The sequence below is a fragment of the Thamnophis elegans genome, chromosome 4 (assembly GCF_009769535.1).
Source record: "Thamnophis elegans isolate rThaEle1 chromosome 4, rThaEle1.pri, whole genome shotgun sequence".
Taxonomy (NCBI): domain Eukaryota; kingdom Metazoa; phylum Chordata; class Lepidosauria; order Squamata; family Colubridae; genus Thamnophis; species Thamnophis elegans.
The window spans coordinates 98,149,568-98,166,232 of record NC_045544.1 but is presented as its reverse complement, the minus strand read 5'-3'; the positions used below and the strand labels follow the sequence as shown (position 1 = coordinate 98,166,232).

Below are 16,665 nucleotides of genomic sequence, written 5' to 3'. Positions count from 1 at the left end.
CACAAAAAAACTACTGCAGTTATGCTATTGGTTAGCATTGCATTCTTCTTTTAAGTCTGTTTTTGGAAGAATTATCATTTATCAGAAAATATAATTGGCTGCTGCATTTTGGTTTCAAACGAGTGATTACTGGTAGGGTGGCATATCTGGAAAAGATGGGCTTGCCTGACACAGATCAACTAAAGTTACTGGCAGGCAAGGCACTAGTTCAATTGCATGAGCTTTCCTTACTCTCTGCTTGCTTTTACATTTTTTGCAGGATTCAAATTATGACCAATGGCTCTCTAATAATATATGATGTCACCACTGCGGATTCTGGCAAGTATACCTGCATTGCTGGCAACAGTTGCAACATCAAGCACCATGAGGCCTTTCTCCATGTTGTTGGTAAGGATTATAGGTTTGATAGTGATTGGGCTGTGGCATTTAGAATACAAGAAGGTGATTCTTCTGTCATAAATTCAGTATCTCCCAAGTAAAGTTTCTCAGCTCTTCCAGAAAGGAGTCAAAATTTCTGTACCTACATATTGTGGGTTTAGCATAGTACTATTACCCATTGTGGAAGGAGGCCAGATGATACGATTGCAGGAACTGGGTATGTCTAGTTTAATGAAGAAAAGAACTAGGGGAGACATGATAGCAGTGTTCCAATATCTCACAAAGAGGGAGTCAAACTATTCTTCAAAGCATCTGAGGGTAGAACAAGAAGCAATGGGTGGAAACTAATCAAGGAGAGAAGCAACTTAGAACTAAGGAGAACTTTCCTGACAGTTAGAACAATTATTCAATGGAACAACTTGCCTCCAGAAGTTGTGAATGCTTAAAAACTGGAAGTTTTTAAGATGTTGGATAACCATTTGTCTGAAGTGGTGTAGGGTTTCCTGCCTAAGCAGGGGGTTGGACTAGAAGACCTCCAAGCTCTCTTCCAACTCTGTTATTCTATTCTATACTAGACAAGCTGGAATTTAATTACATCTAACACTTTTCCTAATCATTCAAAAATAAGAAGTTTCCAATTTTTTATTCTTTGTTTATATATAGCTCAGAGATTTGAAGTAGAGGCGTTTGCTGAGCAATTTTTATGCATTATAAGACAAAAACATGTCTGATTGTGTGGTGTTATATACTTAATCAGCGTATATATTTTAATAATTTGATGGCACTTCTCATGTAAGATTTGGCATCTTATTTCCAGATTTACCTCTTATGAATCCTGATAATATGCCCAACAGCCACACCCCCTATAAAATGATTCAGACTATAGGGCTATCTGTTGGTGCTGCAGTAGCATATATAATAATCGTGTTGGGCCTCATGTTCTACTGCAAGAAGAGGAGGAAAGCGAAGAGACTGAAGAAGCAGCCAGAAAGTGAAGAGCCAGAGATGGAGTGTCTGAATGGTAAGTTACAGGATCTTTTATATGCCTTGAACAGAATGGAAGAGGTTTTTCATTCAGCTTAGGTTTCGGGGATAAACGATGAATTAATTATTTGGTGTGGGTGTTTATTATTATGAAGATAATAATTCAAATAGATCAAATAATACAATTCTGTAGGTTAAACTAAAATATTGCATGGTCAGAGAAAATGTTAGTGGTCTTTAAAAGAACCTTGGCGGTTCAAAACAGAAGTTAAATGGAAACTGATAAAAGTGGATAAGGAGTATCCTAAACGCTTGCAATTCTCAGTTCATCCCAGTGATACTTTATATGATTTTCCACAGCAGTTTAATATCCAGATAAAGAGTTTGGGTGAGTTTATAGGGCTGCTAATTTATAGTAGATACATCAGCCACAGTTTCCCCCTGGTTTCTAGAGACATGCTTTTGTAAATTGTTATTCTCAAGGGACACAAAATAAATTAAAATAGCTTTAAATTGTTTTATTTGCAGGGCTGGGTAGAAGTTAAAATATATAATATTGATGTGGGGGGGAAGGTCCCCTTAAATTATCCTTCAGTTTGGAAAGTAGTTAAAGCACCAGGCTAGACAGGAGAATGTGAGTTTATCTTACCCATGAAAGCTGGCTGGGTGACCTTGGGCCAGTCATCTTACCTCCTCCCTCCTCCCCCCAATGGGGAGAGGTATTGTGGGGAAAGTAGGAGAATGGGGGAGGGCTATGTTTGCCACTGAGTTATTTATTAAAATAATAAAGGATAAATAAAATAATATTGCTATGCAGATAGAAGATTATCTGGTTTTTTAAATCACTCCACCAGCCTTTAATATATTTTAAATGTTCCTGCAATCTTTCTTGTACAAGGCTAATTTGAGTCATTGGCCCTCTGAGATTCTAAGGGCTGACCAGAATATTTTATTAGTTTATCGCTGGTAACCACAGTAACTACCTACTACCACCTCTGCTATTAGAAATTGTGACAAAATTCTGACCCGACTACTGAAAATTTATGAAGTAGCCACAAGAGGTCTCCAGCAGGTAAAACAAGTGGTAAAACAATAGCGTTGGAGACTAATCAGGGTTCAAGAACGCATTTAATGGGCATCCTAAATCACATGTTTAGATGGCCCCCTAGTGACCAGCGTTAACTGATGTTAAGAATAGTAGTTTTGCAAATAAATACATTATCAACTTGCTACAAAATTATTCAAAAGATTTTTAATATAACAATTTTCTCCTAAGTTTGTTGCAACTTTTTAATTTTTTTATTATACTTTTAAGCCAAATTCTGAAAAGCAGCCATATCACCCAAACCAGATTTACAAGTAGTTTTTAAGCAACCATTTGAAATTAGAACAGCACTGAAAATAATTACTTACAGCCATTGCACCATCCACATGGGCACATCAATATGATCCCAGCTTGGCAAACGTCTGGCATTTATGACAGTTGCCGCATCCCAGATCTTGTAATTGCTATTTTTGATCTTCCCATCCAGCGTCTAACAAGAAAAGTCAATGGGGAAATAGACAGGGAAGGTCAAAACACGATCATATGATGTCTGACTTAACAACTGCATTGATTCACTTAAGGACTGCAGAAAAAAAACTACTATAAAATTGGGTACAATCACGTGATGCCTTCATTAATATTGAATTTTCTGGTTCTAAATGTGGTCGTATGCTAAGGACTACTTATGTCAGGGGTGTCAAACTAGATTTCATTGAGGGCCGCATCCGGGTTGTGTTTGACCTCTGAGGGCCGGGGTGGGAAAGGCTGGGGTGGGCGTGGCCAGTTCGACAGCACTCGTGTCGGGGGGCACCTGTGGTGGCCTGAGCACTCTGCCAGCGAAAATGGGCTCCCAAGCATTTTCAGCTGCGACAACCTCCTGCAACCCTCTGCCAGGGAAAACGGAGCTCGGTTTTTGCTGGCAGAGGCACTGTGGGCCAGTCTTTCACTGTTTCCAGGGCAGCCCCGCTGACCAGTTCTAAGCACCCTGTGGACCAGATCCTGCCTGCAGGCTTTGAGCTTGACACCCCTGATCTATGTGGTTTTATAAAGATTAAGAAAGATATCAACATATTAAAATAAACTTTTGTGGATGACATCAGAAATGTGAAATGAACTGAAATTATAGTGGCTATATCCACTGGGGGTATCTCAATTGGTAGACAAAGTGGATTAAAGAATGAAACAGAATGGTAGGCAACCTGGTGCCTCTAGGTACCAATGTACTTAATCCCAGGCACATTTCTTGCTCCCTGCTAGACTTCCTGTTCTGTTTGACCTTTAAGTTAAATTAAAAATGAAAAGGAAGCTTCAATGCTGGAAAATAGAGCACTAACCTCTAGCATAATTATTTATAGGAATGTTTTAGGACCCACAAAGATCAGGTTTCTTTGAAATCTGTCTTAGCTTTTAATGCTCTACATTTTACAATCAATACTTTGTTTCAGGAGGATCATTAGTATGGAGCTTTTAAATTCCAAACATATGACACATCTTCCTGGGAAGACATTGGCTTAACATTTCTTTAACAAAAACATTTTTCTTTCAGGGGGTACTTTGCTGCAAAATGGACAGACTACTGCTGAGATCCAAGAAGAGGTGGCTCTGACAAATATTGGCAGCAGCTCTGCAGTCAACAAGAGGCACAGTACTAGTGATAAAATGCACTTTTCTCGGTCTAACCTGCAGACAATCACTCCTCTGGGTATGCTATATAGCAGTCATTCTACTTCCTATTTGCTTGCAATACACATTCTCACCTCTCTTCTCCTGTTCCCAGCAATCTAGAATGTACTGTGATCTTAAATGAGATCTCTGTGGCTTTTTTCCCCCCATCATCAGTTCGTGATCTTGGAGGGACATTTTTTCTATACAAGTTTTATTGATTACTTAATACCACAACACAGTTTTTCATTTTGCATTCTTCAGGTAGCTTTTGGAAAGTGCCTTTGCCTTTCAGGCAGTTAGGTATTGACTGCGTAATCTAAGCAGAGCTTAATCTCTAAATTTCCATGGGACAAAAGAGGATAGTCAAAAAGTACCAAACAGAGAAGAGATCTGTAGTAATTTTAAATTGTAGATATTTAGGTCTGGTTATATTCTGGTTTATTAAGCAAAAGGACTGGGAGTTATGTCAAATATACCATGGAAGAGGTGGCATCTAAGAAGGAAATTAAAGATGTATAATGGGTGGTACCACTCAAATGTTGGAAAATGCTGTCTCAAACATTCAGGATACTAAAGGAGAACAGACAGAAGACAGCCCAAGTTTTGTGGCACTTTTTAAAAATTTCTTGCTGAAATAAGGCTTAACATATAAATCTTGATCTTTAAATACCTTCCCACCCCTCACCCCAAATTCCCAGCACTTAGTATTCTCGCTCATTACCAAGCACTCTGGGTAGCATTGATTCCTTCAAATTCAAATCAATCTTACTCTACCTCAGTAATTGCAGCCAAATACTGTTTTATAGTTTGTCATAATTTTTCTTCAAACATCTATATATTTTCCATTTGGAAACATTTCAAATACAGCTGTCCATTTAGTCACTACTCTATAGCAATGTATTATATCCTCACTGTCAATTGATTCTTATTTCTGCCTTGTATTTGTTATTAGATTGCAGTGTCATTTTAACAATATAGATAGTCATTATAATTGGACTCATTTTTGAAAGTGTAATCACTACTTATGTGTTATTCTTTTCTATACATTACATTACTACATTTTAACTAGATTTATTAATCTATATTATAGTGTCTACCCTATTCTGTTCTTCTAAAGCAGCGGTTCTCAACCTGTGGGTCGGGACCCCTTTGGGGGTCGAACGACCCTTTCACAGGGGTCACCTAAGACCTCTAGGGCCTAGAGTCAATAACCGGAGAGGGTAATTAATTTGCACATTGTTAGCCAACGGGAGCATTCGCCAACCTCAGTGTGGAAAGGGAGGTGTTTTGCAGCGACAACCTCCGTACCGTAAACAGCTGGTTTCTGGTGCTTTCTGGGAAGTGTGGTTTTAAGGTGTTCCTCTCGCTTGCCATGATGCCACCAGCTCTGGGATTACTCAGTCATGTGTCGCCTGCCCGGCTCTGCAGAGGTGGCCCTTGGGTGTAGTAGACATATGGCGGCGGGGGACACAAAGAAGCAGGTCCACGTTGCCCGGTTGGAAGAAGAGGAGGGAGCGCAAGAAGATGCAGGAGCCCTCGGGGACGCCGCTGGGGAGGATGCGGCCACCGTAGAGTCGCTGCCTGGAAGCTTGGCGCCGCTCACCCTTCACCCTCATAAAGGTGGCCGATGGCAGCGGGCAAAGAAGCTGGGCAGGTGGCAGCCTTGGTGTGGGAAAGCTGGCGGCGGCGGCAGCTTCCTGGCAGCCACTGAAATGGTGCATTTCGGCTGCTCTTTGTGCCACTTTTCTGGGCCTAGTAAGGAGGCGGGAAAGCCAGGGGGGCAAACGAGCCAGGCAGCGCGTCGAGTGACAGCCAGCTTTGCTCTACGACGACCCTGCGGGCGCCTTGTCCTTATGGCCCAGCCCGCAGCTTCCTGGGAGCAGCAAAGGAAATCCGGGATTTGGCGCTGCCCTCTGCCGCCCTTGAAAGATCGACAATCAGCAGACCCAATTGAGCTGCCCTGCTGGTGAGAGATCCGGCGGGGATCTCTCTGCCTTCCTTAAGAAGCAAACGTTGCCCTGCTGGAATAGGGCCAAATGGAGACCTTTCACCTCTTGGCCTGTTTTTGTTCAAGCCTAACATACAGGTAGTCCTCCACTTACCAGCCCACACTTGAGCCCAACAATTATGTTGCTAAGTGATAAGTTTGTTGTGGGTTTTTCTTGCCACATCTGTCAAGTGAATCACTGCAAATTAAGTTAGTAATACTGTTGTTAAGTGAATCACGTTTAACAATTCATAACAGTAGCAAAATTACAGTTATGAAGTAGCAATGGAATTAATTTAATGGTTGTGGGTCACCACAACATGAGGACCTGTATTAAAGGGTTGCGGCATTGGGAAGGTTGAGAACCACTGTTCTAAAGAATCATTCAATTACCTTATATAAATTACCTTACTATTAATTTTTATCCCCAAATTCTTAAACTTAAATTTTTATCTGTATGGTAGTCCCCAACTTACAAAATTTCCCTCACTAAACAGTATGGCCATAAAATGTAATAGCATTGCTTAGATTCCACAGTCATAAATGCCAAAACAATGAGTCAGGAAGGAAGCTGAGGAAGCTGCAAATTCCTGGAGCAAGGGGATAGGTGGAGGTGTGTGCAGAATCAGAGAGGGTACAGGAGAGATATTGTGTGGGTTGGGAGGCTAGTGGAGGGTCCAAGAGAGGCACTGTGTGGATCAGGATGATGTGTGTGGGTGTGCATGATAGGCCAGAAGAGAATGGCTACAGCCACTATTCATTCAACATTGTCATTGCCTTCAAACAGTTATTGAAGAAATTGAGAACTACCGGTATTGTTATATGATTTTACAGCTCGTTTTATTCTAGTCAGTTTCTTTGCTATATAGGTTACATTGATGTTCAGCAACGTAAATGTCACTTCTTCTGATGGTTTGCTGGTCAGTGAGTGATATCAGATGACTGACTGATTGACCAGAATTTCTGTTGTGTTCTGACCAGCAGATGGCGCTATGCAAATCGCCTCTGATTGGCCAGGATGTGCCTGCCGGCCGGCGGGAAAATCCTGGACTTCCCATTGGTTCTCCGTCTGACAGCTACAAGTATAAATAGCTGTCAGATGGGAGTTGCTTGCCTTTTGCCTGTCACTAGTTCTGTTGAATAAAGTTCCTGTTACAGTTAATCGGTCTCCTCAGTTATTGTCCCTCAAGATTTAAAACTGGCGACGAGGGCTGGAGAACCGGATCCTTACTACGTGCCTCCCATGGCTGCTGCTTCTGTATTTTCTCCATTCCATCTGGAGGCTGAATCATGGGATGCGTTCATGGAACGGTTTGAATGCTTTCTTTTAGCCCATGATTTGACCAACCTGTCCATTGACAGAAAGCGGGCATTTTCCTCAACTATTGCGGACCGGAGATGTTGGCTATGGCTCAGGTGCTTTGCCTTTTACTCCCGCAACTTATCCAAGACTGAGCGCAATTACAGCCAGTTGGATAAGGAGGCCCTGGCCACCGTTGCGGGAGTAAAGCGCTTTCACCATTACTTATATTTACCGTCCTCATGGATCACAAGCCCCTCCTGGGGATTCTTGTGGGGGACCGACCTACCCCCCCTATTATTTCCCCCAGGATGTCCCGGTGGGCTGAGTTCCTGGCTGCTTATTCCTACACCCTTGTGCACAAGCCTAGTCGCCATATGGGCCACGCTGATGCTTTAAGCTGCTGCCTCCTGCCCACCGTGCTCTCCGACCCTGCCCCTACCGATTCCATTTGCCTCATTGAGGATCTCCACTTACCTATGTCCGCTTCGGAGTTAGCGCAAGACTCCCTATCCGATCCTGTCATCTCCTATGTCATTAACGCGGTCCACCGGGGCTGGCCTGCCAGCTCCAGGGTGGCTCAATTTCTCCCCTACTTTCGCCACTGCACAGAACTGTCAGTCCCCCAGGGCTGCCTTCTGTGGGGCAACCGCGTCATTATTCCTCCCTCCTTTCGCCATGCTGTCCTCACCCGCCTCCACGAAGGGCACCCAGGCATAGTCAGGATGAAAAGCCTGGGCCGTGGATATGTCTGGTGGCCCTCCATGGATGCGGACATCGCGGCCTGGATGCAATCCTATTCGCCTTGCCAAAATGTGCGCCTGGCACCTCCTGCCATGCTGCACAGAGACTGGGACCGGCCCATGGCCCCTTGGAGCCGAATACATGTTGACTTCATGGGTCCTATGGCCGGCCTCACTTTTTTCATCATAGTTCATGCCTGGTCTAAATGGGTAGAGCTCTTCCCCATGAAAAGCACGACCTCCTGTGCTACGATCCACATATTGGACTCCCTATTTACGACCTATGGTCTTCCAGACGTTCTGGTTTTGGACAATGGTCCCCAGTTTACCTCTGTAGAATTCCAACACTTCCTCTCCAATTTGGGTATCCGACATGCGCTGGTGGCCCTGTTCCACCCTGCTGGGAACAGGCTGGCGGAGCGTGCTATCTGCTCCACCAAAGAGGCCCTCGTCCGTATGGCTCTGCTGCCCTGGTCTACCCGGGTCTCCACCTATCTGCGAACTCAACATACCACTCCCTGTCCACTGTCCGGAAAAAGCCCTGCCGAATTACTAATGGGCAGGAAGCTCCGCACCACATTGGACGCCTGCACCCCCACTACACCCCTGCTTCTTTTTCCTGCCCTGACCTTCCTAGGGCTTTTCTGGTGGGAGAGGGGGTGTTCGCCCGGAATTTTGTGGGCGATCTGAAGTGGTTGCCCGGACACATTACCGAGATAACTGGGCCCTGTTCCTACAGGGTCCTCCTCGACAATGGGAGACATTGGCGGAGGCATGTAGACCAGCTCCGTCGAAATACGGAGGGGTCCATGAACCGTCCGGCTGTTCCAGATGCAACAGGCCCCACCAATGCCGCCTGCCGGCCAGACCAACAGAAAAACACTATCTCTGAGTCCGCGCCTCCCACCACGTTCTCGTCGGTTAACTTACCTTTAGAAACTGGCACCATGCTCGGGGTGGGGCCTCCTGCGCTGCTCTCATGGTCAATCCGGCGAGCGGCGAGTCTAGCACTCTTTCTTCTTCGGCGACGGCCACACCTTTGGAGAGAAGATCTCAGCACGTGCACAGACGCCCCAAGTACCTATGCGACTACGCGTGCTCTGTCCAGGGGAAAGGGATGTTGTGTTCTGGCCAGCAGATGGCGCTGTGCAAATCATCTCTGATTGGCCAGGATGCGCCTGCCGGCCGGCGGGAAAATCCTACACTACCCATTGGTTCCCCGTCTGACAGCTACAAGTATAAATAGCTGTCAAACGGGAGTTGCTTGCCTTTTGCCTATCACTAGTTCTGTTGAATAAAGTTCCTGTTACAGTTAACCGGTCTCCTCAATTATTGTCCCTTAAGATTTAAAAATTTCTATTCCTCTGATTAACATCACCAGACACACTTCCTATAGCCAACAGAAACCAAAAACTATTTAAGAGGCTGCACTTCTCCTAAAGATATCAAATGTATAGCCAATGGGTTCTCCTAGGTCCATTTTTGTCATTAGAAACCCAATTATCTTTGGGTCATCAAAAACTATCTATGACCCCCATGGATAAATGGTGGGGGGGGGGCAGGGGAAGTAGGTATCTGCATCATACTCTCTCAGCCAACTCTGAAGTTTTCCTTCTTCCTGCTCATGGCCTCAAATTTTTCAACAGTACCAAAATCTATATTGTACTGTATTCTGTGTTTAGTATAGAGATGACTAGCAAGCTGCTCTCTCTTTTTTTTTTAGGGAAAGGTGAATTTGGAGATGTTTTCCTGGCTAAGGCAAAAGGCATTGATGACAATGACACTGAAGTGCTTGTGTTAGTCAAGAGTCTTCAGTCAAGGGATGAACAACTACAGTTGGCCTTCAGACAAGAAACTGAGATGTTTGGCAAACTGAACCACAACAATGTGGTGCGATTGCTTGGCTTATGCAGGGAAGCAGAGCCTCACTACATGATCTTGGAATATGTAGATTTGGTAAGAAATCTAATCAAATATCCAATTGTTGTATGTATGTGGGGGGTTGTTTCTTTTTTAGCAAGTATACAAGGTTGAACCTGTATACATTGTATTTACTCTTAAGAGAAGACCTGTTGATTGAAATACAATAATGGATGTAGAGCTCTTGAGTAAACCTATGTCAGTTTTTGCTGTGGTTATTGAACTGATCATGCTTTTTTTTGGTTTACTTTGGAAACAAAAGCCAACAGGTTTATATGGAAATTCCACCCCTTTAGATTGGAGGCTGAAGAAGCTGGTCACTGGAAAGGGACTTCTATATTGAATATTTATTTATTTCTCAATTTCAGTTCACTCAAGCAATTTACGGCAAAATCATAAAAACATTCAGGATGAGGAACAATAAAACATCTATAGTAACACAATTCAAACAATAGCAATGCCACTTAGATGTATATACCGCTTCACAGTGCTTTACAGCCCTTTCTAAGCAGTTTACAGAGTCAGCATACACAACATTCAAACATCCCTGGTAGGCTTAGAAACACAATATTTTAAAACGTAAGACATAAACCAGTAACAAAAAAACATGATGGTATCCATTCTGTAGGGAAAGGCTCTATGGAATAGCTCCATATTTAGTTGTTTCCTGAATCTTGGCTAGGCTAGGATAATTGAGTAAGGAAAGTTGGATATCTCTATGGGCCTATTTCAGAAAGACACGCTTACACACAGAAGTCTTCAAATCAAGGTCCTTGGTCACAAATACAGAGTTTTTAATGATGAATGCTGACCTCTTCCCCCATCCTCAGTCCTGGCTTCAAAGTTGTTGATGAATCCAAATTCTGGGAGAAGCAGATCTCTGATAAGGCAACATTGTCTTCACCCAACTGGGTCTTGCGAATGCATGCTTACTCTGCCTGCTCATCCACTACTGTATCTGGAAACTGTATGAACGTGGTGTTATTGCAGATAATCCTAGTGTTTATTGTTAGCATCTTAAAGTTAACTTTATGTGATCAAAAGAGAATAAGAGATTTATAAGATGAATTGGTCCGACTTATTTTTGTCTCCGTATACTTTTGAATAGTTCTGAAGATTTCCTTTCTGACTTCCTTTCTGCTAGGGAGATCTGAAGCAGTTCCTGAGGATTTCCAGAAGTAAAGATGAGAACCTCAAGCCCCAGCCCATCAGCACAAAGCATAAGGTAAAGTGGTACAATTGGAAAGTTATTAGCATCTGAATCTAAAGAAGGCTGTAATTGTAGAGAAAGGAGTCAGTTCATTTGAAAGAGTCAATAATTATGTCATCCAATTTGGTATGGCATTTAGGCTGCTGTGCAGGTGCCTTGTCTCCTAAGGTTGTTGCAAGGGTTATTTAAAAACAAGCCTGCGTGCTGATTTTTTTTTATACAGAAAGTTGTTTACAGATAACATTCTGGCAAATTGTAGATCACAAATGGACAATTTGCAAGCCATTGTGGGTCTTGATGATCTGTTCTAACAACCATCTGTTAGTGATCTAAGACATTTGTTTCTTCATTTAAGAAATTAAGCATATGGCCTTCCACCCAAAAGCACAACTCAATAATGAACAATAATGGAATTACAAACCATAAAACCATAAAGATAAAAAATAAAAAACCAAAAAATACCAGTGCTGCAATCATCTCCCATGGTGCAGCAACTATCCGTAGGCTCCAATTACTCTAGCTCACTGCCTGGGTGAAGAGCTTGGTCTGATGGCCTTCTAGATGTCTAAAGGGATGGGGTCTGCTGAATTGCTGGGGGAAGGATGTTCCACAAGATTGAGGCAGCTGTGGAAAAGACATGCTTTTTATGCCCCTCTGCATGGCAATATTTCAGGGGATGGACCTGGACTGTACCTACCTTAGTCAAACTGGTGGGACAGGCAGATACTAAGTCCTGCAAATAGCCTGTCTTATGCCATGTAGGCCTTTAAAGGTGATAACAAGCACTTTGAGTTGCACCCAGCAGAAAACTGGAAGCCAGTGCAGCTTGTGCTACAGTGGTGTAATGTGAGCAAACCTAGTGGTGCTCAACACTGCACATGCTGTTGCATTCTAGATCAATTGGGGCTTCTGAATAGTCTTCAAGAGCAGCCTCACATTTAGCACATGGCAAGCAATCCAGACAGGAAATGATTATGCCACGAGTGACTATCAGCAAGACCTTCCGGTCCAGGAAAGCGGGGGGGGGGGGGGGGGGCTTTATAGGTCACTAGACAACCCATTTCAGAGATATTTACTTATCTAACAGATAAACAGAGTGACCACAGATGTAGGAGAGAAATTGCCCAAGTCAGCGTAAGAGTCAAATGGGCAGTTTGTCTAGAATCTTTACACAAGTTCAAGGGGGTAAAGTCCAACCTCCTCTCTTGAATGCCATTGAAACTTATCTAGTCACAAGTTCAAATTATTAGTCTGAGTAAATTTTTCTGTACAGGCTTCAGCAATAAAAAGTTAATCGAGCTCTTAAAGTGGGGGTCTGGTTGTTTGCACTTGACTGTAGGTGAGCAAAAAGCACTGGAAGTGGGAATGACGACTTCCCACTGGCTTCCTCATCGACTTTCCATCTAAGAATTGGCAGGGAGCATCAGAAATCATGGTCATGAGATTAGAGCTGACCGTGGTGGCTCAGCAGTGTTGCAGGGGCCACAACATTGCCAATACAGCTGGTCTGAAAATCCTTGAATTTTCAGTTCCAGTGGAGTAATGAGTCCTAGGTTTTGGACACATTCTTTAAGTTAGCCATTGAGGTACATTGACTCAAAAATGTTGCTCTGTGATGCACCATTCTAAGAAATTTTGCAAAATAGGAAATGCCTCCCCTTTATTATTCCTCCTCCAGGCCAGTTCAGAGGACACTTAGCTTCACATAGGATGCTTACAATGCCTTTATGTATCTGGTATTTTTCAGTTGTCTTTCTGCTGTCAAGTGGCACTGGGGATGGAACATCTCTCCAATAGCAGGTTTGTCCACAAAGACTTGGCGGCTCGGAACTGCCTGGTCAGTGCGCAAAGGCAGGTGAAGCTGGCAAAACTAAGTCTCAACAAAGATGTTTACAACAGGTAAGATTGCTTAGATCTCTCTTAGCAGATGCTCCAAAGGCCATGTTTAGAAGATTTGAACAAAGCTGATTTATCCTTTGCTTCTCCATATTCAGCGAATACTATCACTACCACCAAGCCTGGATTCCACTTCGTTGGATGCCCCCTGAAGCTGTCTTGGAGGATGAATTCTCCACAAAATCTGATGTGTGGTCCTTCGGGGTGGTCATGTGGGAAATATTTACATTGGGGGAATTGCCGCATTCATCATTGGGGAATGAAGAGGTGTTAGCAGGTATGTGAACCCTTGTTAAGTTTTTTCTTCTCTAGTGAAATGTATGTAGACTGGAGCAACACTGGGCTGTTGTAAAACAGCTTCTTTATTAAGTGACTCGCCAACTATTAAAGGAGTTTTGGTTGCCACAATGTAAAAAAAAATCTTGAGATTCTAGAAAGTGTGCAGAGAAGAGCAACAAAGATGATTAGGGGACTGGAGGCTAAAACATGAAGAACGGTTGCAGGAACTGGGTATGTCTAGTTTAATGAAAAGAAGGACTAGGGGAGACATGATAGCAGTGTTCCAATATCTCAGGGGTTGCCACAAAGAAGAGGGAGTCAAAGTATTCTCCAAAGCACCTGAGGGTCGAACAAGAAGCAATGGGTGGAAAATAATCAAGGAGAGAAGCAACTAGAACTAAGGAGAAATTTCCTGACAGTTAGAACAACTTACCCCCAAAAGTTGTGAATGTGTACTTTATTTAATAAAGAGATTTTATTACAATCTCTTCAATACAATTTCAGACAGGATGGAAAAAGAGGAAAGATGAATGGGTGGAATTGGAAGAGAGAATTGACTGATAGTACTGTTCCTCATCTCATTTTGATTTGAGAAATCTTCTAAAACAAACAGATCTATTATTCAGAAAATGGATATTTTAAAAATGAAAATTATCAAAAAATTATCTAAGTTGCTGCTTGAGGGCAAATAATTAAGGAGCTGTACTGTTGCTGAAAAGTTGATCATACATGCATCCTAGCAAAAAAAATGGGAGGGCAGTTCTTACTCTGTGCTTTCTTTTTCTCTGTTTAGGTTTACAGTCTGGGAAAATGAAGCTTCCCCATCCAGAGGGTTGTCCCTCCAAATGTTACAAGTTGATGCAGCGCTGTTGGGCTCAAAGCCCAAAGGACCGCCCATCTTTCAGCGAAATTACTAACATGCTTGGAGAAAGCCCATCAGAAAGCAAAGCCTGAATAGGAAATGCCCACCCTATTCAGAGAGGTTGGATTGGGCTGAAATCACATTTTGGTGTTTTGACTGTTACAGATTCTCAATGGGACCTAACAGAACCAAAAGGGACCAAGAACTTTTACACTAGTGGATGAAGGCTGCGGATGTTTTCTTGATCCAAGATGTCTTCACCAGGCTGTGTTCTCTGTGCCTGGCCAGGCTGCATTCCTCCAGGGTCTACCTCCGACTCCCACTAGATAAAAACATCTTAGAAATGAAGGGAATGCTGGGAACGGCCGTCTTAGGATAATTTCACAAGAAAAGCCTGTAACAAGTTTTTGGGACTTCTCTGTCTTGGCACATTTAATTAACCTTTATTTACTTTTCAAATCCTTTCATGGAAAAGCACAGACAAGTTACTTCTGGGAAAGAGTTTTGGTTTGGGGGTGGGGGCAGGGAAGGGCACATGCACAGAATCATGCTGCTCAGTCATTAATATTTTTTGACAGGAGGCATTAAGACGGGAACAGGGGAACAAAACTTGACAATGCCTGTTGTCGCTTTTATAATTTTTGTAGTATCTGGTCAGATCTTGTGAAGCAACAGTGCTTCACAGCACAATAGCAGCCCCATTCCAAACTCATAAAATGTTTGATCCTGTGATCGTTTCTCACTTGACTGGAATCAGAAAGGTCTGGACTGCCAATTATTGAAGAGATCCAGTGACTTTTCCTTGATCATATCCCTGCAAAGGAGATAAGGAGAATCTTTCTTAAGACAAGGAAGAACCTGCATATTTATTGAACAATGCTTTATTTCTCCTCCTGGTACTGTCAAGTCTGTCAGGCCTTCTGCTGCCTCCTTACATACCCAGAAAAAAAAGCAACAAACACTTAAGTGCCTGGCATATGAAGGAGACTTTCAGTAGCTTTCCTGATTATCTAATGCCGCTTTTTTATATGATTATTTTGGCAATGTTTGTTTTTCTTACTTTTTTAAAGAAAATATTGACACTTTGCAGCCTGTAATTCTTTTATATGCACATATATATGTATATGTATGTATGTATGTATGTATGTACACATATATATACATATAGTATTGGAATTGCAATCTAGAGTCAGTTTAACTTCAGTTTGCTTGAGCAGACGAGTAGAACAGCCAAGAGGTTTTTTTTAAATAAAATAAAATACACTGCTTGCAATAAAGAATCCCTCAAGCATAAATTGCAATCTGTGTTTCTTTTCTGTTTCTCTGAATAAAACCATCTAGAAGGATTGTGAGATACAAGCAACAAATGCTATCATAATAAGGTTGCATGGACAGTCATAAAGCAATTTTACTTCATATTCTTCTGAAATGCTTTTATTTATTGAATTTCTCTTTATGTTTTTCCATTGTCTGGGCTGATTCATGCTATGTCACTATTCATATGTCATAGTGAATAGAAAACAACCCAAACTCAGAGCTGAGCATTACTTGTGAACTTAGCAGTTATTTCTAAACTATTGTAATTGGGTCTTTGATCGAGACCATGTTATTCTTGAGATATAGCATCTGAATTTCGTCATATAGCATATTCTCCCAGTCCTGATTTGATCAATTAATATACAATGGGAGTCTTCCCCCAAAAAAGGCTAATTCCATTGCAGCTCTTTCCCAGTACATCACCTTGATTAGTCCAACAAACCAAGACCTCATCTGTTTGAATTTAAGAAACCTAAATAGTGTTTATTTTGTATTTAATAACTTGGGAGGTATGCCATACAGCACTGAATACTATATTGTAATGTTTCACATACTTAGCAACTTGAAGACAGGTGGACCAGCTCCCAGAATCCCCCAGCCAGCCTTGAAGGCTGGGAATTCTGAGAGTTGAAGACTGCCCATTTTCAAATTGCAAGAAATTGAAGGATAGCTTTCTGAAATAAAAAAATTGTCCTTTATAATAAAGGATGTATGGTCACTGTAAATATCTAGGATCTGTATTCCAGAATAAAACAAAAAGCAGCTATACAACTGTCAACTGCAATTTCTGAAGATTACCCAGAAGGATTGCATAATAAATTAATACTTATATACTGTATTACAAGTTAAGCATACCAACACACTCAGTGTGCATTGGAATAAAAGAAATGGCTGTTGAAAGCTTTCAGCTTCATATTCCTTCAGCTCTTAGTAATCCCTGTCTAAATGCATACGTAGGATTGTGCTTTTGCGCAGACTTTTCAAGAACCTAAACTTTAAGATTGCAGCCCTTCGGAATCTTATGCATAAAAGCTCAATTCTTTGTCTTCCGTTTTTCAGCCATGACCGCCATTTCCAGA

General features: G+C 42.3%; 1 protein-coding gene across 1 annotated transcript in view; it reads left to right on the top strand.

Annotated features, from left to right (window-relative positions):
• PTK7 (protein tyrosine kinase 7 (inactive)) overlaps positions 1-15,564 on the top strand; it is a 92,776-nt gene extending 77,212 nt beyond the window's left edge. Inside the window, exons 13-20 of the mRNA XM_032216604.1 lie at positions 260-387; positions 1,196-1,399; positions 3,954-4,109; positions 9,826-10,058; positions 11,167-11,247; positions 12,980-13,131; positions 13,227-13,405; positions 14,201-15,564. Of these exons, the coding sequence (XP_032072495.1) occupies positions 260-387; positions 1,196-1,399; positions 3,954-4,109; positions 9,826-10,058; positions 11,167-11,247; positions 12,980-13,131; positions 13,227-13,405; positions 14,201-14,361 (1,294 nt within the window). The 3' untranslated portion in view covers positions 14,362-15,564. The remainder of the gene's footprint in view (positions 1-259; positions 388-1,195; positions 1,400-3,953; positions 4,110-9,825; positions 10,059-11,166; positions 11,248-12,979; positions 13,132-13,226; positions 13,406-14,200) is intronic.
• The last annotated feature ends 1,101 nt before the right edge of the window (positions 15,565-16,665 follow it).